At 45.1% G+C, this 27,139-nt stretch overlaps 1 protein-coding gene across 10 annotated transcripts in view; it reads right to left on the bottom strand.

Annotated features, from left to right (window-relative positions):
• The window catches only part of cacna1g (calcium channel, voltage-dependent, T type, alpha 1G subunit), a 108,737-nt gene that overhangs the window by 22,070 nt on the left and 59,528 nt on the right, over positions 1-27,139 (bottom strand). For 8 of the 10 annotated variants that reach the window (XM_064323243.1, XM_064323244.1, XM_064323238.1 and 5 more), the window contains 7 exons: positions 22,326-22,394; positions 21,102-21,286; positions 14,419-14,545; positions 13,207-13,332; positions 12,949-13,038; positions 11,244-11,436; positions 8,927-8,977 (listed from right to left, as the gene is read on the bottom strand). In XM_064323243.1, coding sequence (XP_064179313.1) covers positions 8,927-8,977; positions 11,244-11,436; positions 12,949-13,038; positions 13,207-13,332; positions 14,419-14,545; positions 21,102-21,286; positions 22,326-22,394 — 841 coding nt within the window. The remainder of the gene's footprint in view (positions 1-8,926; positions 8,978-11,243; positions 11,437-12,948; positions 13,039-13,206; positions 13,333-14,418; positions 14,546-21,101; positions 21,287-22,325; positions 22,395-27,139) is intronic. The other 2 variants (XM_064323246.1, XM_064323237.1) reach the window with 1 other exon arrangement.

Genomic DNA, 27,139 nt, shown 5'->3' with positions numbered 1-27,139 from the left:
TCAGGAGACAAATACCCCACTGTGTTTGTTCAGCAGTGTCAGGCCTACCGATGCCAGGGAAAGAGACCGAACAGACTGCAGATCCAAACTCCATGCCAAACAACCGCACAGCCTGTAACCCTTAAGAGTGTGTGTGTGCATGCGCGTACGTGTCTGTGTCTGCAAATGTGTGTGAACAGCCTGTGTGTGTCAAACAGATATGCCACATGGATATCTGTGCATGTGCGTATATATTTACACGGGAGGCTTACATGCTTGTAGAGTGTGTGAGGTCACTATGACATGGGGTCTCAGGACAGGATGCCAGCCAGACCACTCCTGTGGTTAATTACTGCAGGAATTCTATGTGGCATCTGGCTTTCATATAGCCTAATTGGAAACATGCTCCTTATGTTATTAAATGTGCTGACTTGACATTAAATAGTTTTCATAATTCACAACTTATGAATCTAAGGGCTTCCAAACTTGGCTATGTGTTGGCAGTCATTCAGTGAGATGCACGCACACGGACACGCACACTGAGCGCTTGCACTGACACCCACACTGAACACTCATGCAAACATGTATACAGCCACACCCACACACACACACCCGCTCTTTGGAAATACTTAAATGGCTCAGCCCGCCTTGTGTATTTTGCACGATTAAAGATTTCCCAGGACACAGCAGCCATGTTGCGCTATCATTTATGAAGCCACACATTTATCCAGATCTAGTTTGGGGAAGGTCCAGATGGCCCACTAAGCCTGGTGCTCCATTACACAGACAGAATCAAAGCAGGGCGCAGCCACACGGTCCACCTGCGGCTCCCCTGGCCCCCTCCAGCTCACACAGGTGCACGGGGCTGGGTGCGCACAGGCTGCTGGGAGGGGGAAGCACAGCGCCCACGTGACATCACTTCCTCTCTGGTCTCTCAACGCCACCCGCTCCTCTCATCAGTGTTTCTGTTATTCTCTCCTCCTCTCCGTGGGGCTCATTGATTAAGCAGCCCCTTCAAATGGCTGATTGTCAGAAGAAAGAAAGAAAGAAAAAAAAAAAACAAATGATGGAAATTTCCCACGGAATGGAGGAGCGCATTCAGAGGACCACTGAGCAGGGCCACTGAGAACACTCGACAGCAGCGGGGCGACGGCGCTTCGTTCGCCGCTCAGAGCGCGAGCGTTTCCCTCGCAACGGTCGCGCCAATCGAAATCACGGAGAGAAAGAAAGGAGACACCCGCAGAGGGAGAGGAGAATGAACAGGGATCACAGAGATGATGGCCTCAGAATGCTGCACTGAGAGACCGGGTCGAGTGGAGCCCCCCGTCAGCCAACCCGCGTGAGAGAGAGACGCGCAGGGGGAGCGGTAACGGCTAAATTAGACTCCGTGACTTCAAACCAAAACATCCCACTAACCCCTGTCAGAGGAAATGGGTTTCCCTGGGCCTCGCTGACCGCTCTAATAGCGCAGAGCCACAGTGTGCCAATGATACAGGCAGCCGTCCAGAGCGGCCCTGGCCAAATCATCCTCACTGAGACCGAACAGCGAAAAACAAATTAAAAAATGAACAAATGACCGTCTGTATAATCTGAATTTAGAAAGAGACGGAAACACGGCAGAGGATTGTGGGGCAGCACGTCCCCCAGAGCCTGGCCTTCCCTGGCCTTAGCGCACCGTGCCGGCCAGATGCCGACGCTCCCCGCGGCGCCGCTCTCTCTCAGACGGCCGCTGGGTCGCTCTCTCTCAGACGGCCGCTGGGTCGCTCTCTCTCAGACGGCCGCTGGGTCGCTCTTCTCAGAGGCGCGGGCGCTCAGACGCCGCTTCGCTCTCTCACCGTTTCTGGATCGACCCAAGACCCGCTCCTTCTCATCTGAGTCATGCTCCCGCATCCACTGCCCCCCCCCTTAAAGTCTGTGTCCCTCTGTGTGCATGCAGTCAGGGAGACATTTCAACCCATTCACTCCCCTTCCTCCCCCGGGGCCTTGGACAACTTCATCATTAGCCCAGCAAAGCCAATCCGTCTGGTCAGATGCAGTTTGTGTAATAGATTGTATTTCTGCATGCAAACAGCCAATAGCATAAGACCTCATCCATTTCCAAGAGAGTCATTATCACTATTATTATTAGCAGTATATATTTTCGAGAATGATTCTGACAGTTGGTCCAAGGCCCTTTTGATAAATGCATCCATGAGAAACAACCAGCCATTAAAAAAAGGGAGTAAAAGAAAAGTTAGCGGAAAAGATGCACATATCAGCCTGTACCTCAGCGCGGTCAGTTGGGAAATACAGACATGGCGTGATCCGTCGTCATGTAACTACACACAACATCACAGACAGTGATAAGGGGGCGGGCCCAGGGTAAGGTTAATGCTCTCCATAAACACCTGCGTTAGGATGTGATCTTCACTGTACACAGGGAGACAAGGTGAAGTTTTCCCTGCTGACGTGGCAACGGGAGCTGACTCTGGGAGCATGCAAAGGGCTGGAGGGGAGTGCCAGTCTTCCCCATAACCGCTGCGTCTCTGCAGCAGTGGTGTTGTTGTGGCAGTGACCCCTCCAGCTATGCGCATGGCCCCAGTGGACAGTCCTGTTTCTATGTGCGCTGTAATGATGGCCAATGAGCAGTAAGTGGAGCTTCGATTGCTCACGGTCAAGCAAACATGGTTTCCTTCCCTGATCTGGGGGCCTATACTGAGTGTGGTCAGTGGTCCTGAGGCTGGTGATATACTTCGAGGCGAGGCAGGGGGCGTGGCCGACCTGTGTGGGGGCAGTGAACCTGGGCGGGGGTGAATGCAATGGCTGGGGTGACTGTGGCCAGGTCCCCATAGAGACTCTGAGAAAGGGTGAGAGATGCTGAGGCCTGGATGGTAACAATGTCTGTGAAGGAAAGAAAGGGTCAGGAGAGGTAATGCCAGCCACACGTCCATCGTCACTGCGATCGTCATAATCACTGTCAAATTCTTTCTTTCCAATTGAACGCATGAACAATTGTTCATTTTCTGCTTTGGGTTAACTGGTTTACCACTGAGATGCAGCTGGCGTCACCCGCCTGACCTTGTTTGTCAATGACATCACAGTTGAGTCAATGCGAGCTGGATATAGACGGGCTTTATTGCCTTCTAGTGTAACTGAAGCCTGTTCAGAAATAAATTCAGAGTGGTATTTTAAGCCCAGCGTACATTGAGTCAAAGGTGATCTGTACACAATAAGGAGAAACAAGTACAATCAAAAGAATTCTGTTGGATTTCCCAAATGCTCTGCCCTGCTAAACACTGTTATTACCGAAGATACAGAACAAGGAAACAAACAAAAAAATAACAGCCAAAAAAGGAGCAATTGAGCAATTTGAGGAGTCCAGAAGAAAGAGACAAAGAAAGAAAAAAACATGACATCTTCCACAATGACAGAGCATGGTACAAAACACACACAGATACACACAGACACACACACAAGCACGCACAAGTGCGCACACACACAGAAGCAAACACACGAGCACACACAAGCACAGACGCTCACACGGCATGCAGATAAACATGGCAAAGAAACCACACACTTCTTTCTGAGTCTGACTTGAGCGAGATGGGCCATCTGGAATGGAGACTGGATGGCAAAGGCAGGCGACCACGGCGATTATGCAGCTGTGAGTGGAGGACGGGTCACAGGGCGGAGGGAATGATGGGTGGAGATCAATGGGCTTTTAGCGTAGCAACATTAAGGGCAACAGCGTGCTCTGCACCACTTCCTCCGTAGGTGCAGCCTACTGGATACATCGAGTGCTATGATTACACAGGAGCCGTTTTTTTTTTTTTTTTTTTTTTTCTAAAGCGGTGATAGATTCCAGTTCATTTTCTGCTTGAGACAGAAGTCACATAGTGTGGATCGCACATGATACGCAGAATTTTGCTTTAACCTTCAAAGAGAGCCAGTATTTCTGTTTGAGTATGCTTCGCTTGCTCTACCCACCCAGGGAGCAGAACGTCTGCATATCCAAGGTTTCCATGAACCAGTCTTTTTCCCCCTCATGTTTCCTTCTTGAGGACGAGCTGAACTCAACTCACAAAGCCAGTTACTACATAAAACATGAAACATAAAACACCAGGGCCAATGTGTGAGCGTAAGTGTATGTGTGTGTGTGTGTGTAGACAACCATAGCTCTATCCCTAGGATTCATCGGCACCTTGTTCACCATGCTTAGTGCTGTTAACTACACCTACTGCATGAAACATTAATACTCTGAAATACGTCAGGAGCACTTCCTGCCAAGAGATATCCATCTGCTGATGAGGATGGAGCTCGCCTCTCGCGTTTCAGGCTCATTTCTTACAGGCCCTGCCTCTCCCCCCCTCGCTCTGTAACAGAGACAGCGCCGCTCGGCTAATGGCCTGCCGTTATTAATCACCTTTTCTGAACTGGGAAACATGATGGAAAGAAGGAGAGAAAGGAGGAGACAAAAAGAGAGGAGAAAAGTTTTGAGGAACCTGCTACAGTGAAGTGTGACCCAGAAATAGAAGAACGGATTGGAGCGTCCCGTGACATTTGTCAGATGACTGATCTTCACAATTATACAGTGACGAGAGCGTCAGCATCCTCGCCCTAATCTCTTTGTTCCCGGCTCTGTTGTTTGCCAAAAAGGGTTTCAACACTCTAATGCACAGAGCCCTTTTAAGCATGTTACGGGGAATTTAAAAGAATTAAACAAACTTGCGAGTTTAGAACTGATAGAATTTTTTCTTGATTTTACAGTAAATATCATCCACAAACTTTTTTCTCTTACAACAGGATCTAACAACAATTTCCAGAACAGACCGAGCATATGCATTTCACCATCTATTTGGTGTGCAATTTGTTGATCCCTTGCAAACACCATTCTGAAACTAATTCACAAGGTGTTTCTTGGATTTCAGATATATCAAATGAACAAATTCAATGAAAAGATATCTCTTCAGTGAATTTGAAAAAATGCACATAGTGGATTCTAATATCATAACATATTTAGGTAAAATTCTGTTCCTTCAGAAATTTTGAGGCCATCTGTTCATTTTGTGAAACCGTGGTTCTTGGGAGTTACATAAAGAACTCGAAAAGAGTGAAAAAAGAGAACAGTGCTTTTCACTGCCAGATTACATAAGCAACTGCACCGCCTTCTGTTGCCAAAAGTAGAGGTTACACAGTGTAATTTAATTTTCTCTTCCTATCAGTTTGTCTCCCCACTGACTGGGTAAAGAGAGAGAATATTACATGTCCACCAAATGAGGAGAAGAATACCCCTCAGTGCACAAGACCCTGGACCTCTTATACTTATCCTGATTCATCCATCCATCCATTATCTATACCCGCTGATCTTGGTCAGGGTCGGAAGGGGCACTGGAGCCCACCTCAGTGTGTGCATCGGGCGAGAGGCAGGAACACACCCTGGACAGGCCGCCAGTCCATCGCAGTATCCTGACACTACTTGTTACCTGATATCCTGATGCTACTGTCTATCATAGTCACGTATCTCGTTCTTACAGCGCGAGGATGAACAGCGGTGATGATGAAGAGGGTTTCATAGCTGTACCGCCTTGTTTGAATCTCACATCAATGGACTCACTCTGACTGGGCCACATTCTGGCGACAGTGATGTAGCGACTCACTGATGTTGACGTTTCAGATCAGCGAGTGAAATCGGTGAGCCGAGACTCGGGAGGAGTGTGCAGGATAGCTGAGCGGGTGAGCAGAAAGGTAGCAACCAGCTTTTTGCAGGCAACCAGACACACTTCTGGGGGAAAACCCCTCTTAAGAAAGAGGAGGATTCCCGGGCTTACAGTAAACAAAATCCTCCTTTGAAGAAAAGCCGGAGGCAAGTACAGAACAGATGACTCGGTATCAAGAGTGGGGAGGACGCAGGTAGAGGAGAGGCAGATGGCTCTGGCTCCACTACCGCGTCGGATTATTAAGCACCACCTTTGATCTTGTGCAGGGGGAGAGAGCTGCAGCCTCACTGAATGGAGTGGCTGTGTCAGGGGGAACAGAAGCTAACAGAGTAGCGGGTGGCCTACTGCTCCGAGCCCCAGTACAAAAGAATGTACAACAATGCAGGAAAGGCTAATTAGCGCACCGTCGACTGGAAAATAACAAAAAACATTTCCGCTTACTCGCCCCTTGTTCAAAAAGTCAAAATAACTCAGTCAAAGGAATTTTAAAGACATGGAGCTCCATGTTCTCCATTTCTAGAATGAGAGGTATTCTGCTTCAGAATGTGGATAAGATGAAATGGCATAATAGCATTCCTCAGCACACCATTTTGAAAAGCAGAGTGAATATCTGGAAGACTGCGGGTGTTTCTCATGCCTCCGTCATTAACAGTGTCACACGGACATAAAAGTTCTCAACACGCACTGACCTTGACCGTCATGCCGACCGGTGGCACGCAAACATATTCGCACATGATATTAAAAAAAAAGTTGTTACCCAGTGACGGTGACCTCAGCGTTTTGTTCATGAGGACAGGGGGGCCACATGCTCAAGGGAGCCGGGCCCCATCACACTGTTCTGGACACACGGTACTGCGGATAACTTGGGGACCGGAAAAGAGATCCCGGAGTTTTCTGAAGGAACTTGACTTGAGATTAATAGAACAAGAAATCTTTATTTATTTATTTAGTTAGTTCTTTTGTTAAAATGTCAATTTAAAAAAATTGCACGAATTCCGTCCAAATCTTAATGGTAAACAAGCGCAATCACTGACATTTAAAACGTATCTGAATTCTGTTTTGCAGTCCCTGTTTTTTTGGTTACATTTCAAACTGTTTGTTGCAGTTCTACGCCAACCAAATCGCCCTACACATTGATTTAGGAAGACGGTTTAGGCACAATCACGGTGGTTTCCAGTTCATCGGCAGTTTGGAAAAATTTTTAAAAGCTTAGCAAGACAAACGCAGAATGCAAACACTGTGGGCATAAAACGGTGCATTCTGGAGGCCTACAATGGTAGAAAAAGAAAAGGCGAACAAAAGTACATAGAACGATGGATTTCTTCCTCGCTCCCAAAAAGCCACTTGAGAAATACTTTCAGTTGAGTGCAAATGATGGCTTTTCATTCAGTTCAAATGGTGGCTTTTCATTCAGTTCTATCGCGTTGATTGAGCTGCAGCTCTGTTTAAAAGAAATATCATCTCACGCTGTGTGACAAAATAAAGAAAAAACTCTTTTTCAAATGTTTTTAGCTTTATGCTGGCAACAATCAAACTGCTTTATAGGCACATCTTACTAAGCAATCTTATTTTAAGATTTAGAATACACATTTTAATAAATGGATTGGTTTAATGTCATAAAATTCAGTTTATAATAATACTCATTAATTCTTTGTGCATTTCAGCACTAAGAAACAAAAATGTTTGTTCAGAAATACCAGGATTTCCCGCCAGAGATTTCAAAAATACCAGGATTCCAGGATGTTAAAATATCGGGAAAATCTCCAAGCCTAGAAAAACACAATTCGCCAGGGAGAGGCAGAACTCACAGGCTTGACAGGGCACCAAAGGGACCTGAGTCCACAGCAAATGGGTTTCACACAGGGAGCCTGAGCAGAGAGGGACAGAGCAGACGGAAGCTCTCGCTGAGAGACACAGATAGAAATGTTCAGTCACAGCTGAAACGGGAACAGATCAGACCTTCTGGGTTGATCAAAAACCAAAAAAAAAAAAACAACCAATTAAATGAACCCTGATTTTTCCACTCCGGTGAGACGCAGTGAAAGCTTCCCCTGAACTGAACACATCTGAGGACAAGCTTTGAAACGTACCTCAGCGAGCTGCACTGAGGATAATAATGTGAAATGAACACCGCTATTCACATTTTAATGTTTGATCTGTCCATCTGTTCTCTTCTGTCCACGAATGCATAAATATGGAAATAATTGAATCTTGCTCACAGATAGAGGTGTAAATAGCAACCTAGCAACTCTGATTATGGTCACTGAGGTCAAAGTGCTCTAAGCCACATTTCAAGCACAGCTCTCTGTCTGTTCCGACTCCATCACTACACTTTATACTCTCGACAAAATTTCAAGTAAACATCAGCATACATGCTTGCACTCCCTGAACCAACCCTTTCAATTCATCCATTTTCTCTAAGTCACCCACAAGGTTGCCTGGGCAGAGTATGATGTATGTCTTCAACACTTCGGCCACACATGAATTTTTTACACTCATGCACTTCTGAACACCCATAAGCGATGTGGAATTAAACACCCCGACAAAATCACCGTGGAGACAGTGTCACGTGTGCGGCAGGACTGGGAGGACCACCAATGAGAGAAACTCAAAGCACACCGATCAGAGAGGTGTGGACTGACAGAGTGAACCCCGCTCACACAGGCAGTCAGGAAGCTTTGCACTAGGGGGGAGTGGGGCATGGATGTGTGCACCTCTGCGCACACACACATATAGGCAGCATTACTGCTCCAGCAGTGGTCACTGACAAGAGTCAGCTTTTACTGGAACTTTTACAAGTGTTCCATTATTATTATTATTATTATTTCAAACAGGAAAGAAATAAAAATTGAAATCTTATTTGATTTCATTTCTTCAGATTCTGTAAAGATATCGTGAAGTTTCAATCTATAATGGCTTCATTGTTGTTACTCGAGTATCCAGTGCACTATTTCAGCACTGCCTTCGCCTTCTCTCTCCCCTGAGTGAGCGCAAGGCCACCTGCCTGGCCAGACCGGGCATGGAGCTGGTGCAGTGTATGAGTGGTGGGGAACCGACACACAAGACTCCCACAGACGCCGGTCAATAGATCAGGCTGAATAGGGGCCGGGGCATTGATAGAGGTGCCCCCCGCCCCCGCTCCCCCAGTCCTTTCACCCCCCCCCCCACCCCCCCCCCACCCACGAGGGCACTTTACACAGCAGTGGCCCTGAACCACAGTGGACACACACAGGCATGCCAGAACTCAGTACCTGTCTCTGTGTCTCCAGAGCCGGCCCAACTGACACCCGTCAGCATTACATCTAGAAGAACGAGACCATGTTAATCAGAGTGGGTGGAACAAGCACGTAGGGAAGAGTTGGAGAATGGAAATAAAAAGAGGAGAGGTGCAGTGATAGAGCTCCCTGGAGGATGCTGTCTAATTCAAGTATTTCCAGTGATTCTGAGTCCATTGCCGGCTTGTGGAATCATGTCGATCTGCTCCAGATCTTATTCAAGGTTTTGTGGAATTAAACAGGCTTTTAAAAGGCTTTGTAAGACTACATTTTGCCTGTTTAGTTTCCTGCTGCTTATGGACTTGTTTTTCACTAGAAAGTGAACCCAGCTTTAAAACTCCTTGATACACAAGGCATGGAATCTCATGGCGGTCTAGAAAATGGGAGAAAGGTGATTATATGTGAACTACATTACATTTTAGCTGTAATTTTGGCACTAGTGATTTAAAAAAAAAAATTTTAGGCTGTTACTTAGCTAGAGTCTTGATTTTATTTGTTAGCAAATAAAGTGTCTTTTAGCATTTTTATTTGTTTTCCTATTATTTAGACTATAATAGATAAAACATTTATTCATCTCAGCTAACAAAAATGATGCCAATCCAAGCATTGATATTGTGATACTCTTGACCCAATACTGTTGAAGATGACATACTGTATAGCTACAGTATATGAGTTTGATCTACTTCTGCGATAGAAACGAATGACTGCCTCCCTCTTTAGTTCATCCATTTCCAGCAGAGGCTGCTTAAGGACTCGCCCTCAGAGAGGGCCATTTCAAACCCTGTAGCTTCCCAGCGCTCATTCTACTCCACATTTCTCTCAAACTCTCTCACGATTCCCTACCCAAAAAATAACTTTCCTGATCTGTAAGTTTTTCAACTTCACACTCCGCTTTTCATGACCCAAACACAAGGAAGCTCTTTGCGTCACACGGTCCTGGCATGTTTTTCTCTTTACTTGTGAAAGCAGGCGCAGGCCTCCTATTTTATCCGTGACTTCCTGTGCTTTGCGAGGCGCCGTGTCAGCCGTCCACACCAGAGAGCGAATGGTTCCCAGCAACTGAAAAGCGTAGGCTTGTGACTGCGCTGAGCGTAGAGGCAATGAGGCGAGAGCTTTATAGAAACAATGAAGTCAAGCTAATAGATGATGCGTAAATCAATCAGTAAAAGGCATCCATTAAACAGACGAGGAGGAATGAGGGCCCTTGAGAGCGTATACTGAGGATTAGAGCTATGACCTCTGATCCTGGGGGGTGAAGGGTCACGATGTGCTGGTGGGAAGCCTGTGTAGATGTGACCAGTGCACCTCAATGTCTCCTTGAGGAATCCTTACACTTTTAAAGCCTCAACAACAACCAATTGAAAATGTCGGCGTCCATAAATATCATCTGAAGGGTCTGGTAGTCAGGCGTTAAACCAGACACGTGAGACCAACATCATGTTCAATTATCAGAGGCTAGGCAAGTGATGAGATTTTGCACTTCTCACAGGGGGTGAAGTTGTTGTGTACTGTGTAAACGGTACTTGTTTAATTCACAGCAGAGGTACCATGTCCATCTGTATTTCTCAAAAGCTCTTTCTAAAAGCTAAATGCATTCCATCTGTCAACATCACTGATTATTACACCCTTGAGTTTGACATGAGGGCCGTGGGCAGGCAGCGCAGAGGGAAACTGCCGCAGTAATCAGCATAAATGGGGAGCCGTGGGGCAGGTCCAATCACCTGTCTGAACGGCACAGTTGGCGGTGGAACAAAGTTGAGGTAAGGCGAATAGCAGGGAGAGTGCAAGGCAGCCCTGGGGCTACGCTAAGCCTGCGCATGGGTTCCGCAGGGCTGCACTGCTACTCCTAAGGGAGGCGGGGGGGGGGGGGGGGAGGGGGGAGGCGGGAGGCAGCGGGGGCTTTACTTTGGTGTTCGCCTGCCTCTCCTGCTGCACTGCCCTGCGTGTGGGAGAAGAGGGGAGAGGGCGGACTCTTCGGACACGGCGACGCAGTCGCCCCTCTTTCTTTGTAAGTGTAACTGTCATGCAGATTCCGGCTCATTCGCAAGAGGCATGCTGAGGAGCCCCCCTCAGGCGCGGCAGCTACGGGCAAGGCAGGGGGACGAGGCGGGGCGGGGCGGGGCAGGGCGGGGGGAGGGCGGAGCTTAATGCGCAGCAGGGGAAGAGCGAGGCTAAGGGTTTCGCGGGGGCTCGATTTTCTCGCAGCTCTACTTTGCGTTCTCTCTAATAAAAGATCAAGCAGGACTCAGAAAGATGTGGAAAGACTACCGACCAGCCAGCTGCTTCTCCTTACTCCTTCTCTTTTTCTCCATCCGCTTCAGGCGCTTCTCTTCCCGTCGCTTGGCCTCCTCCGCTTCCTGGTGGCGTCGGCACTTGTGGAAGTTCTCGACCACCACGCCCACAAACATGTTGAGCACGAAAAATGCCACGATCAGCAGGAAGGAGATGAAGTACAGAAGCATCCAGGGATTGTAGTTCATCACGGGCTAAAACAGACACAAACACACACACCACCACCAAGAACACAATGATAAATATAAAATATAGAAAATAATATTTCTTCCTGCTTAAGCCAATGCATATTTTTAGCTGCTGATGCTCAATAAAAAAAATCCATCTGGAAGAAGTCCTGGCTTCAACAGAAACTGGCATTTATGTGCAGTAAGCAGGGCATACTGTAAAACACCTAATTAAGGCCCAGTGCTGTGCCTCCATTCACACACGAGCGACTGGGCTCGTGCTTAGCGCAGAATGCATTCACATCCGCCTCAGTGTTCAAACAGAGCTGCACATGGCCATTGTACTGAGCCAGCCATAGTCATTCAAATTTCAGGCAGCGTCTTGAATAAAAATGGGTAGGAATATATAATAAGCCATCAAAGGATGACTGCAAGTAAAAGGGACAGTAAGGAGCTTAAAAATTGAGATAACTATGCCGCTGTTTGAGGCCGATACAAAACTGCTGACCTGCCATTCCATGGCTTCATTTCCAGTCCGACTGCTTGACCTCCTTTTGTTTTAAGACGCCTATCTCTAGCAAACAGAGGGACAGATTTGACTTTGATTCAAAACCGAATGCTTCTCTTTTCTGTTGCATTTTATCTTGGTAATGAATTAAAGCCATGTAAGTAAACACCTTATGTTTTTATCTAGTTCCATCAATTAGAGTCCCATTGGGCTTGGGTCGGGTTCGAGTCATTTCTTGCACATACAACTTCAGCTTGCGCCACGTCTAGGCTTTTTAGTGAGTGAAAAGGAATTATGTTACGTTTTAAATGTATTTTTATTTCAAGAAATAAACTTCTTATTTTAACTCATTTTGTGCAAGTGCAGTCTCTCTTTCAAGTCCATGTGTTGACCTCCTTGGGGTGAGCGTGACTTCGGAGGATGAAATTATGCAAAGGAAGAACATTGTTAAATTCCAAATGAGTTGGGAACGGCTTCGTTGTGGAAATATCATGACCTTGTGACAACAGATAAACAGTTCACTGATCACGTACAGTGTAGGGCTACTGACTGGTAAGACAGACAGTTTATTAGGCTATCATACTGGTCTACTGATATGCCACTGTGTCTTGTTAAGCTGTGTAGCTACTGTTTACTATCCTGTATGCAAATAAAACATAGCCTATTGCAGTATAATTATTTCTATAACTCAATTGCAGAGCAGCCAGTCACAGTATTGTAACACCGTGTCTGTGAGTGATTTCAGTTTCGGGTTGTGTTTAAAATTTGGCAGTACCAGTTGGGCTTGGTTGGGTTGGCTCTCAAGGTCCTGGGTATGGGCTGGGTTCAGGCTTTAATTTAATGCCTATACAGGCCTCTAACATCAATGCTAATCTTGATTAATTTAATCCAGGAGGTGGTAGAGGAAACATGACCCCCCCCCCCACACACACACACACACAGGTGCAAACACATACAGTACATACACACTCATGCAAGCCTGTGCTTATACATGTTCAAATAGGTGTAGTGCCGAGGAGTTATGTGCGTACCTGTTGGTCTACCCCAACAGCATCGAGTCCATCGTACATGATATCCACCCAGCCATCTTTGGACGCCAGGACGAAGAGAGACATCAAGGCCTGATTAGACAGGACAGAGGGGAGACAAGTGGGAGGGAGGGGGGGTTCAAATATTTCTTTGAGCATTTATATTTCCATAGCAAAAAAAAACATCAAAACATAATGCTTGAAGCAGAACATTTTGAGCGTGATTGACAATCTGGTGTAGCATTTGGAGATCTGTCTCACCTGCCCCAGGTTGTCAAAGTTGTATTTGTGCCTGATCCACTTGTAATTGGCCAGAATACAGTCAGACCTGTTGGTGATATTTCTGGTGTCCTCCCCCTGACACACAAAGAACTTTCCCTTGAAGAGCTGTGGAAAGGGGACATGTTTACTATGATGAATATACTTCCTCCACCTTCACACAAATCCCTGCTGACTTCATCAGCATTATATCCATTATTCTATATGAATAAATGATTAATTTACTGTTCATATTTCCTGTTCATATGATTGATTTACTGTTTGCATATATCCAAGCAAAATGGGAACTGGTTGTGATCAGTACTGCAGGCATATAGGAAATGACTTGCATACTGTATTTTGGAAAGCACAAAAGATTTTATATGAGTCCAATATGATTCTCTAAAAAAATGTGATCATACACACTTTACCTGTGTCAATTCATGAAAAACCTATGGAAATGAGAAATCACAAAAAAAACAGCTGTGATAGCTTTTCATTGTCAAAACCTGGCATTCCCATTCAGCTAAAGGGCAGACCATTGCTCCCAGGTGATAGATGCGAAATGGTCATGTTGATCAAGAGCGGAAACTCATTTCAGAAGAATAAATCCTAAATCAGGGATGGCGGGCTCCTCTATTGAGATGCACCAGTGGACAGACGTGGAGCAAGTGAACCTTGCAAATGAATTATGGAGTGGAATTCATGGAAAGCTGGCTTTGTATGGTGCTGGAGCCTCCCCTGTGAATCTTCTCGTAGGCCGACGGCAATGAACGAGGTTCTCTGTGGACCTGCTCGCCGGCTGATAAGTGGAATCCCAGCTCTGGGGTCACGACGATGGCTTCCACTCAGTCATTTACATTTAATTCCCTCTTGCAATTTTCTCCCCATGCATCATGCCAATTGACAGTACTGGTTTCCACCTGGCAATCCTGCCGTCAAATTACATTTCGGGGTTTGAGGCTGTGGTTGGAGAGCCATAGCGCGTGGTGACTATAATTTGAAACCAACGGAAATTGCACTCTCTTCAATTAGAGCAAAACCTGCTATCACAAATATTGCTGGGACTTTATTTCAAGTAAAGAATACATTAAACCAAAGGGTATCCGCTTAGTAGTGCCCTCTAAACAAGCTGTAATTGTTTCTTCCTACTTGGAATTTATGTTGATTTGATGTGATGACTGAGGTGCAGAGGGTGGGCTAGCATACACTCACCTGCACTCCCAGGATGCCAAAGATGATGAAAAAGGCACAGCAGATGACCACAATGTTCCCGATGGGTTTCAGAGAGGACATCAGGGTCTCCACCACTAACTTGAGGCCTGGAGCTCGGCTGATCACCCTGGGATAGGATGGCGGAGATGTTTAAGCACAAAAGTCCAAAAAAAGGAAGCATTTTTAGTCTGTGGTTAGGGTGACCAGTGATCATCAGGCTCAGAAGTGCCTTCTGGCTACCCAAACAGAGAGAGGGAGAATGTGTTAAAGCTGGATGTGTTCAAGGCAGTCACCAAGCTATCAGGGGATGGGTTGTTGCCGTGACTAAACCCGGATGGAGGAGCCTGCGACTCCTCCTCCTCCTTCTTCCCATTTCCTCTCTGTCAGGGGAGGTCAGTGCTGGCCGATGCTCCTCACCCCTCCCCTGTCAGCCTGTCAGCTAGGCCCTTCTTCTATGCCATCCCACTCAGTCACTCCCCCAGAGAGCACACTCCGACAGGTCAGAAACCAGAGCAATTATCACAGAGATGCTGCTTCACATCATTTGTGGAAACCCTGTTTTTCTGCAGCACTCTGTCTAGTCAACCGTAAAGCAGGTGAGATGCTCCCCAGCATCCAAGCTCTGCAGTAGGGAAAGACAGCTTTAAATTAAACTGATTATGCGACAACGGCACTTTATTATTAATAACATGGCACAGGGTGCAGCACCTGAGCTGTCAACCCCTGAGGTGGATCCATGAAACACACAGTTAGACACAAACGCACGCACGCATGCACACACGCACGCACGCACGCACGCACGCACGCACGCACGCACGCACGCACACAGAGACTCAATGCATTCTTGTATAATCCTTATTGTATTAAACCCCCATAGACTGGTTCTCTGCTATATCTGTACTTACGCACTGTCCTATGGGTATTATGATGACATCAGACTGCTATTTCACTTGAATAATGATGGGTGGAATAAAAGAAGGGACTCATTACTACCATCCAAACTCACAAAGTTTCAGTTTCATTTTAAGGTTAACCCACAGAGGGCAGTATTGTTGAGGGGCTAGGGCAGTTTGCTGGTAGGCTGAGGCTTTCTGTGTGGGCATCGAGACAGGGTTGTAACTTTCAAAAGTCATAAGATTTAATCTGAGTTTCACGCATCCGCAACTGAGCAATGGATAGATGTGAGGTTTGCAGCATTTGTGGCTTTAATAGGTTTGTCTGTTACCTTACAGTTTATGGTTGGACACAGCTGTTAAATTCCTCCTTTAGGAGTACTTACACTTAGGGAGCATCATAAAAACCTTCCCTTTAATTTTCTTCATGATTTCTTTCATTTTTCAACGCCCAAAATCTTTCCAGCTTTTGTTTTAGGGCATTTTCACACTTTCAGACTGAGTTTAAATTAAATAGGACATTCAAAACCCTCCTAAATCAATTATTCAAAAAATGTTCTTTCATAGTGAAAATTACTTGGAAACCTTAATTAAATAGGAAGTTAACAATTATGCCCGAATCTTAACTGTCAGGTCACAGACAAATTAAAAGCCATCCAGCACTTCTACAAGCAGACGCTCCATACACCTGGTGATGGTATTATTTAGAATTAATTAATTAATTAATTAATTAATTAAGTATTAATTGCAGGAATTGAATGCGGACCCTTGAAGTACAGCATATCGATTCATACTAACACAGTCATGGAGGGTTTCTTGCTACACACATTTAGACACAATCACAGGCACAATTATTCTATTATTCTACTAATACACATACCTACCCTGGTTCACATTCACTTTCTCTGGACGCCCCACCCTTTCCCCCTCATCCCTACTCCCCCAACCCACCTCCCACCCCCCGGCCTGCATTTAGGTTCACAACTGTGGTTTTGGAGGATGTACAAGCACTTGTGAGAAATAAAAAGACAGAATATTCATACATTAATAAATAGTATATAGCATCACTCAGTGTTTTTTACTTTAGTATTGATTGAACAAACTTTTGTGTTGTCAACTTTGAACCTGCGTTTATTCCTTTTTCTGCCTCTATCCTTTATCGCCCCTACCAACACCCTCTCCCCCTAACTCGTCTCCCCCAAGAAAAAGAACAAAAACAAAAAAAACATAAGAAGTAGGGCATTAAGAAATGTGCTTGCTCCCAGTGCAGAGAGGCACATATTCATCCTGGCTGTAATTAAATGACTCTTGTAACCAGGCGGCAAGGAGGGGAACTCTCCAGCTGAGCTGCTCTCCTCTCTGCTAGGATCTGAGGAGCTACAAACCTGCAGCCCACTGAAGTGATTAATCAAGCCTCAACAGAGGGAGTGCACACACACACACACACACCCGCAGACACGCACACATACATACACACGCACGCACACACACACACACACACACACACACACATGCAAACACACACACATGCACACAAGCTCACTCAGGCAATATATGCACGCACACAGACACATACCAGCACACATGAACAAACACACGATCCCATATATGTGTACAGTACATGCTCACAGACTTGTGAACATAAATAAACACACACTAGGTGGTCACAGATAAATATCCACACACAAACACATTTACACATGAACGCACACATGAAAGCACACACACAGACACACACAAACACACGCAGGGACACACAATACATAAGCAGCACTCAGAAATGGAAATAAGCAGGTGCTTATGTCCTCATGAATAGCTCATCTGCATCTCTTTTTATGATATTGTTCTCTACGCAACACTGTATATACAAGCACACATTTCTGGCCATTTCTGAGCTACATTAGTTAACCCGAAACAAATGGATTTGTTCATAATTAATGACCGAATTAACATGGGCCAACATGGACATGGTTATATGGCTACTGGCTATACACACCATCTGTTGTACAAGAGGAGTTCAAATACATCTTGGCAGGGGGCAACAGGGGGCACTAAATGACTACATTGCCAAATTAATTCAATTCAAGCTCCCTACTCCTGGCTCTTTGACAGTTGGAAAATACCTGCCTTCAGGATAAAGCTACAAAATATACTACAGGATTACAGCTTTTTTGGGAAACATTTTTGTATGTGACAGCACTTTTTGCAGCATTCAGCAAACCTGCATAGTAATAATCAGAGTATAATGGTTGCAATAGTTTTCCTAATCAATACTCTATGGCAGTGTTCAATGCACAGCATTACAGTAGCTACAATATGCTAAATAAATGTTCTGGTAGTTAACAGTACAGTATGATGCATCTGTATAATTATTTATTTAGTTGTTTACTTATTTATACAGTTTAATGCACAGCACAGGTCAGGCTAAGGTATTCTAGAGCCGATGAAATGACTATAGTTATAGACGATACAGGTTTTAAGGCTCAGTTTGGCTCAGTGGTCAGTTGAGCGTTACCTATGCAGACAAAGATGAAAAACCAAGATACTCAAATGAGCCCCATGCCATAAATTCTGTCTAGACAACTGAGTGCTCCAGTCTCTTCACTCAGCTAGTGGCGCACCATGAAGAAGTTACCTGCGAAAGAAGTTTCTTTATTGCATATTAGCTTAATCAAAATGTAATTAGGCTGAACGACATGGCTATCGTGATGGTCTGAGTAACAGCTACAGTTTATGTGATATCATCTGGAAGTATTGTACAACAGCTGGGACATTAACTAAAATGAACAAAATGAACCATTAACCAACCATTAACTCATTAATCAAGAAGGGGCAAACCATTAGCTACTGCTTGCTAACTGTTTCAATGTAGCTTCTGGGCTTAAACACAGATTGTTTCATATGGCACCCTGGAAGCAACAGCAACAGAATAATAATTTTTTTAAGTCATGAATCACAAGGTATGCATTTGTCAACAATGAAAAGCAATCCACATTGAAAACCAGGTTATGCAGTATCTTAAAGGAGGTAGGAGGTTATTTGCTACACTGGAAATCATACAAATAAAGAATCAAAAGGTAACAGAAAAAGGTCCTGACAGATCTGACAGGCTGATGAAAAAATAGGTCAGTTTTCACATTTTTTCTTTGTACTTGAATTTTACTGAGCTCACACTGCATTTAGGCTGTGACAGTAAGACTCAACCTGGGTTTCACAGCGGTGATGAATTAACACAGGCGTGTGTGTCCAGCTCCCAACCAATCTGATAAATCACTGTGTCAGCATACGAAAACACACAGTGACTCCTTCCTGCTCAAGCTGTAATGGGACCATTAATATTCATAATGAGGCAGTGCATGCACACATGCACCCCCCCCCCTCCACTCCTGCACACACTCCTGTACACAGACACACAGTAACAGGCCCAGTATTAATTCAACTCAGGTCCAACACACACACACACACACACACAATCACCCACACTCACACAACAGCCCTTTCAGCTTCAGCTCTAGCTGAGGCTAAGCTTTTAAAAAATATATCATTCAGTTTCTTTTCATTTCAACTGCACCTCATATGTTTACCGTATGAAATACAAAGCCCTTTACTGAAGACATACACCTACTGGATGGCTTGGATTAAATTATTTCATTTGTAACATATAAGCAGCTTCACTCTTCATTAGGGCGTTTCCCTCTCATGCCATATTCAATTATTTTCTTCCTTATTCAAGGAATATAATACTTGAGATCTCCTCATTCACTGGAACTTAGTCACTAAGTGTTCTATTTAACAGCTTTCTATTTTAATAGCCTTATCAGTGGCACTCTGTCATGTATTCTAAGTTTGAGTTTAATTACCAAGGTCTTACCAAACCAATAAATTGTTCATATTCCTTGCCATACTAGCTGAGTGTTGACTGTACTTTTCAGACAAATGCCAGGCATTTACAGTATTTTACCTGCAATTGAGCTATATGTACTGTAGGTTAATCTCTACTGTAACTTGGACATCCCAGAAATTCACCCTGCTCAAAATAAACAAATATACAATAGTCCTTTTCTTTGAACCTCTGGAATGAGATAATGCATTCATTTTTAATATCATTTGGCAATTTTCAGATAGATAAGGAGTTCAGCAGCACCGCTTACATCAGGAGTTTTACAAACCTGTGGAAACTTTCTGCTGCTAATAGAAAAACAGATACATACATATATTAAAATGTTTAATCTCTCATAATTCCCTCTTTACAAGGTATTCCTGTATGCGTAGCCCTGCATTTCTCTAGGCTGATGAAGCTGCTTACAATTTTAAATTACTCCATGTAGTCTCAAAAAAATGCTTAGTTATTTTTTTTCTTCCATAATTTTAATGAGCATGTCGGTCACTGTCCAGTTACGCTCTTGGCTTTGCTAATCATCTCTGTGCATGGGCAGAACAGCACTGCCACTGAAAAACCCATTATTGCCCCTACAGCGGAAAATACTGCCAAGCTAAGATCAAATTGCCACTAATACACCAAAGCCCTCACGTCTCATAAAATACTCAGGGCAGTAAAGACGTGTGTTCTCTGTATGACTGTGGGATAGAGAGGACATTTTCCAGTTAAAATATTACGCATTGTTCATTTCGGGGAGTTACATCACGCCGATGCCCTTTAAGTCTTGTTTATTTTAAGATCAGTAGCAAAGTCAAATCTTCCTGTGTGGGCGAAGCACGCCTGCAGCTGTGATGGCGATTTGGATTTTGCCTCCATTTCAGACTGCAGGTCAGTGCCAGCAAAGGGCAGGGGGAAACCTGGGAGCATCTGCGAGCACGTGGAGTGTTTAGTAGGCAAATCATGCATGATAAATGAATATTTGATTCTCTTGTTTCTCCTCCACGCACTATGAATATTTCAGGGCACGCACTGTCATGAGAGGTGCATGTCTGGGAAGGAAGAAATGTGAGGGGGGAGGGGGGAGGAGGGGGAGGGGGAGACACAGGCACGTTGGATCACACAGATTATGTGGAGAAACAGGGAATCCTCTGAGAAATAAAAATAAATAAAAAACTCCACCTGGGGAATGGTTCTACACCGTCCTTTCTGCACGACTGTGCAAGCTGAGGGTCGCCAAACTCAGCTCGCTAAATATTCACAAAGGCTTCAGCGTGCGTTCATGTCACAATCAGCATCACATGACCATACCATCATAAAACCAACATAACATGCACAGCTGCTCACGCGAGCCTGGCGTGACAGCACCTCCATAGACTGCCTGGCACGCCTGAATGATGGGCATATGGGGCAGGTATACCACAGCTTTCGGTGCATCTGTGCTACTCTGTGGGTAGGTGGGTGTGTGAAGTGTATCTGCAAAGCGTGATGACAACAGCCTCACCAGTGTCTCAAGATACAAATACAGCTGCCTTAAAGGAAATGTAGCAGACCGCTTCACAGGCTGTGTACCAGTACAGAACACAAATTCATAAGGCTGCACAACCATAATAACAGTGGGCACTATGCTGGCTGACTCAATACCCTTGTGTCTGTACCACCCCCACACACTTCATAATATTATGTGTGACAATGTGTTCATCATAGCCATTGTTTCACAAATAGCACTTTGCTTTGGTTGCGTCCCAGACAAGACCTGTTAAGGCTAGCCTTATTGGACGCAAGTCCTTCTGGATAGAGATCCCTCTGTCTGGTAAATGAACAGGGTGAAATCAGTAAATGTAAACGGCATAATGTTGTGACCCATCCCAGCAGACAGGGGGCGATAGAGGCCAAGGCTCAGGACGCGATACCTGAGGGGCCGCAGGGTCCTGAGGAGCCGCAGCACACGGAGCATGCCCAGGATCTTGGTGCCGCTGTTGGAGATCATGGACACCAGGATGTCGATAACGGAGATCATCACCAGCATGCCGTCCAGGATGTTCCAGCTGCTCTTCAGGTAGGCCTTGTCACCGAAGCACATGCCGAGAGCCGCCACCTGCAGGGCACATACAGTAGCACAATTTGCATGCGCAGCAGTGACAAGCAGTCAGATCCAGGGGAAGTAAATAATGATTTCGCCAGTGAATTTGCATTAAAGATCAAATGAAATGATCCTGGCACTAATGAACTTTGACAATTCAGGAAACCTGCCCTGGTTTTCCTCTGCCCCATTGTCTCGTTCCACGGGCAAAGTTTTTCTCAATTTCAGTTAATTAACCTCCTCTGAATCATATTATCCTCCAGCATGATTTTCATTTGAAACCCTTGAGTAGGTGTGACCAGGCATACAGTAGCCCAGAATAGAACCCCAGACCTCACTGACTGACACTTTTGAACTTTTCCATCTTCCTCAGACATGCTGAAAACATTTATCTCAATTCAGACTGAAAGGATTTGAATTTCTGGCAGACAGTCCTCCACTTAGGAATATTAACGTGCGCATTGTTGAAAGTCAAAATACAACTTCTCACTATGCTTGCCAGTGAACGTCTCTGAATCTTAAAAAAGGTTTCTGCAGTGGGAGTGGCTTGGAGGTCAAAAAACAACAACAATAATAAATTATTTTTAGTTTATTTATACTCTGATAATTTTCTGTCATTCCAATTCTACGAAGCAACTAAATGCAGTCACAAGCCAGATTTTTTAAAAATGTTGCTTCTGAAGCCGTGACTGTATGTAGGGGGCGGAGCGTAACCCCTCTGGAGACCTCAGCCTTGGAGGTGTGCAGCTGCAGAGAGGGCAGCTGTGCTGCTTAGGGCGCTAGAGCAGAATGCACAGCCTCTACCCTGCCTGCTCTCGGCACAGGTCTGGGATCAGCTCCCGGAGGTCTGCAGTGAAGGGGGCTCTCAGCAAACTGCCAGGAGGGAAATGATTCAAACTGACCTGAATTCAGCGTAGGCACTAAGCCCTCAGGCCCGTTCAAACTGAAGAGACAAATGAGCAGGAAGCGGAGCAGACCATCCCAGAGTGCATTTACCCCCTGTCAGCCGCGAATCGCAGCCCCGCTGAGCCCAAATGACACTGCCCTCGCCTACCTTTACTGTCATCTCGGCCACAAAGATGGAGGTGAAGATATAGTTGGACACGGTCAGAAAGATGCGCTCCTGTGGAGAGAGCCAGACAAGAAGTGGAAGTGACTGGTGAGTCAGCGTGAGGGGAAGAATGCATTCAGGTTAGCCTGCTGAGTGTGGAGAGGACATCACATAGTGTCTCCTGAAAAGATAAGATTGACAGAAAGTTCGCAAAGACTGACAGCACACACAAATATGCACACATACAGCAGGTTCAGTGAAAAATGGGAGCACACTTTTGAGGCACCACTGTGCCAGTTTCAACCAAAAAAAACAAAAGCAAATCTATGAACTGCATTTACAGGCATCCAAGGTCTACCCTAATAAATTAGAACCTCAAGTGGTCTGACATCTGGGACACACACCCACCCACCCACACACACACACACACACATCCTGTATATGTCACTGAGACACAAGAATCACTTGACACGTCATGAGAGGCTCTGATACCTCTTCCCCTCCTCTCATAATATTCTCTGATGGGTCAATACAAAGAGTAATTTTCCCAAACCGCTCTGCATAACTCCAAAAACCTGCAACAAAAACCTACCGACACAACCAGCTGAATGATCCTTGGTCTTCATGGCGGTTTACTCACTCTATATGCTACCAACTGCCATTCCACTACTGCCATTATCTCCAGTTATAGTCGTATGTGAAACTCCTCCATTTTTTAACAGAATTACAGTTCAGCCCCAGGCCCAGCTCTCACCGGCTTATTAACCATCCATGCCTCCAGACAAGCATATCCCTGAAGAAGGTCACTAGGGATTGGCCAGCTCTCGCTCTTTCTTTTTTAAATATCTCTCTATCACCGCACTACCACTCATCAGCTACTCGCCATCTGAACTGACCTTACGCGAGGGGAACCACCCTGCTCAAATGTGGATGTGCGAGGTAGCGTTCCCCCACGGTGCTTGACTCCCAGACATTATCACACCGCACCGCTTTCTGGCTGCATTTACAGGCCCCTATGGGGCAAGCACCGCCGAGATAAGATTGCAGATGAGTGCATAAATGAATAAATCCGCAGAAAAGCCGACCAGACAGGCCGTGCAAGTTTATGAAAACCCAAGAGGACTCAACTGAACCTACAATAGCTGCAGCAGCTAGACGTCCCTGGACACCTTCTCCACGCAGATGAAATGTGGCTGAAAGGTTTTGCAAGCGGCAGCTAGGACTCTGTCAAACAGGGATGAGAAACTGTGCTGTATTTTAAACAATGACTAAGGGAAACACAAGCGGCACAGGGAGGAATGTGGGGAACACTGTGCTTCCTGCTTATTTATCCTGCCTCTCCTTTGTCTGGGTTACAGGCCCCGAGTGCCGTCGTTCCCATGACCTCCTCTTACGCAGCGGGAGCGGCTGGTGGATGCCTGCAAAGCACTCCCATCTGGGAACATTCAGAGTGACATCACGAGCATGAGCCAAAAAAACATTCAACGCAAACTGACACCATTCAGTCATGTCTGCTGTGGTACGTGTGCTAATACAACACGTGTTACTCCCAAAGATATGAATAGTTGAACTATGCGGTTGTTCCCTGCACTTGGACCGGTACTTCTCTCTAGGGGTTTCGTCATACTTGTTCCTGGTTATGGTTATACACTTTGTTGTACGTCGCTCTGGATAAGAGCGTCTGCCAAATGCCTGTAATGTAATGTAATGAATATGAATAAATGACTAACTCATTGCTGGACTGAAAATAGAATCTGTACATAAAGTATGGATAGCAGATAACACTGCACTAAATGCACAATTATCAGGCGCAAGTGACACCAAATTTACCATGACGCAGTGTAGCCAGAATGTTGTATGTTTGAATCCCACAAGCCACACTGCGTCTGTTAATGCGAACACATAACTAATATAAAGCGAAAGTTATGAATAAGGCCATCTGTCAAAATAAATACTGTATTACAGCAGCTGAGAGCTTTGGGTGCCTAAAGCTCTTAGGTCTAATGGAAAGGGAATTCTGTTTCTTTCCCTCGTTGTTGGGGGTGGGGGGTGATGAGCAGGTTGCTGACAGTTTTTGGAGCTCTGCAGACAGTAGTCTCACTCTAAATGGCCCTTCCTGGTTGAAAGAGTGAGCCGGGGCAGGGAAATCACATCAGCACATTGACCAGGAATAGAGGAACCATCGTGAGAAAGAAACCATGCTAATAGAACTGCTGAAAAAAAGAATATAAAAATGAATGCAGTCTTGCGGTTGACAAATTCCTTCGGACACGAGAATGAAAATATTGCAGCGGAGTGATGCTCTGCAGGAATCACTGACATATTGGCCAGCACCCCAGTGAAGACAGTTCAGGAAACTGGCCTGCTCTGTGATGGCAGGACAGACGTCAAAATCATTTGTTGCGACAATTCAACCTCCATCGCCCATCTAATAGCTTATAAAAGCTGCACAGAAAGACCTTTATAAAAAATGTACACACACACACACACACACACAAAGCCCATGCATGTAAATGCGCAGATAATAATATTGAAAAATTAATTGAAGGCCAGGAGCATTTCTCTTCACAGTGTGAAAAACATAATTTGCCTTTTGAGGGAGAGTCACACACCCGGTGGACCCAGGGAACACGCGTGGTAAAAGGGGATTACGTGGCTTAATCCCATGGAAAATAAAGTCAAAAACAAATCTTCAAACAGAATTTGTTTGAAGGAAATAATTGCACACTGTACAAATGAGCCTTTAGGTCTTCTTTTCCATCACTTTTAAAAAACTGGCACTGCCTGAGCAGAAAAAAATAAAAATAAATAAAACTCAGCCGAGTGGGGAAAGGCTTTGGCGAATTTGTTTCCTGATCCGTTTCCATTTAACTCTCTATGCTGGCTTTCACTTCCCCTCCCCTGTGCAAACTCGGGGAGGATGAATGAGCGTGAGTCGATGTGAAGGGCGAAGCAGGGGCGTAAAGCATATAACGCTCTGTCATCCGCAGAATACAGATACCCCTGTGCCCAGCCAAACGGCGCCGTCAAACAGGCACCTGATCAACGGGCGCTGCCGCATCGTCCTGCGTGGGCGTCGGCAAAACCTAATTTCCCGTGTTATGGCGCGGGGAGCAGACTCTTAGCGAGCGCGTTTTAGTGGAGTGAAGGATCCTTGCTTCCTTTCGGCGCTCAAACGCCTCTTGCGACGCTCTGGGGACACCTTACGAGTCACGGAACAGGCGGATGGGCGGTGGCGACGGCTGCCCAAAATCACACAAGTTCTAATATCGTCAAGGCCCCATGGCTAATCGTTCAGGGCGCCGGCTAGCCATTTAAATACCTGAGACTGAACCTGCCCCGCGGCGATAAGCCGAATGCTACACCCGCTCTCGCACGAGCCTGAGCACGCTGGGGGTACCGCAGGGGGGGTTGTTTTCACAAACAACTGAGACTCTGTTGACCCTTTGCCCTGTGTGGGTAGATAAAAGCTGGAATCAAACACGCTCAAGGCCCTCTGCTCTACTTGCTTATGAGTGGGGGAAAATGCCTTCATCTTTACTCACTCTGATTTTCCAAACAGACTGTTAACAGTGATTCCAGTCTCAGAAAACAAACAAAGCAATTGCACCAATTTAAAAAAAAAATCTAAATATAAAAACTAAATATAACTTTTTTTGCAAAATATTATACAACTTCTTCATTTGTTTGTGAAAGCGGAATAATCAAACATGCTGAATATAAAGTATTTGAAGCACTTTTGCCAAACTAAGGGGTAAAGCGGAGGAGGCCAGACAGAACTCTTAAATCGTCAGGTGTCCTGTAAATGCACCACCACGACACAAACGCTTTTATCAGCACACTGAAAGAACAGCACTGGCATGTGTCCAGGCAAAGCATCAACCAATTAACCAAATGAATCCTAAATGGGCTACAGTAGAAAATAAAGTTAATGCAGAGTGGACCTCATAGATCTGCACTCGGAATTCAATTAGCATTTTGCACGCTACAGAGCTTCTGTGATGCAGAGCAGCTCAAAGCCTCTCCTTGAACCGCCTTGTTCCAATAACCACCTCATTACGTGAGCTGAAAATTACAGCTAGTCCACAAAATGTGGAACAAAATATGCACATGTTTTTTTTGTGTATGTCTGTGTATGTGTGTGTTTATATTTTTCTGTTTACATGAAAGAGGATTTTTTTCATGCTTGCTCAACAAAATACATTTTAGAAGTTATTTATTTTTGGATGTCTGAGAATTAAAAAAAAAATAAAAAAATAAAAAAAAACCCTCTCCAAAACCTCCAGGATATCAGGGTTTGCTAAATATCTTTTTTTTCTATTTAGTTAGTCTAATGCGGTCCTTATTATGATTCAATTATTTCCTGCACGCTAAAAGAGGACACAAAGCTAAAAACTCCATGGGATGAAATGGAGAAATGTTCTCTCAACAAGAAAATCAAACTGTGGTAATTTTAAGATATCTCCTTTAAGTTACATTTTCAGCAAGGGCATTTACGTATTTTGAAAATAAATTCAAACCATCAATGTTGCTGGAAAAGTGCCCAGGAGAATAACACAGCCGGAAACAGCTGTGCCACACCTGGGGTTTGTTACAGCAAGTTTTTGTTCCAAACTAGGCACAAGCGAGACCTAATGACAGTTCACTATGTTGAGTGCTCAATGTGCTTTTGTATTTGCCTACTTAGCGAAATCCGTGAATACCACAATAGAGGGGGCGTGAAAGGAAAAGGGCTGCCCATACCTGGTTTTTATTTAAAACATTAAATGGGCTTTTTTCAGTTTACACTGCCTCGTTATTCCCTTCTACGGCTAAAT

Source organism: Anguilla rostrata, chromosome 2 (assembly GCF_018555375.3).
Source record: "Anguilla rostrata isolate EN2019 chromosome 2, ASM1855537v3, whole genome shotgun sequence".
Lineage (NCBI taxonomy): Eukaryota > Metazoa > Chordata > Actinopteri > Anguilliformes > Anguillidae > Anguilla > Anguilla rostrata.
This window is presented reverse-complemented; position numbering and strand designations above follow the sequence as displayed.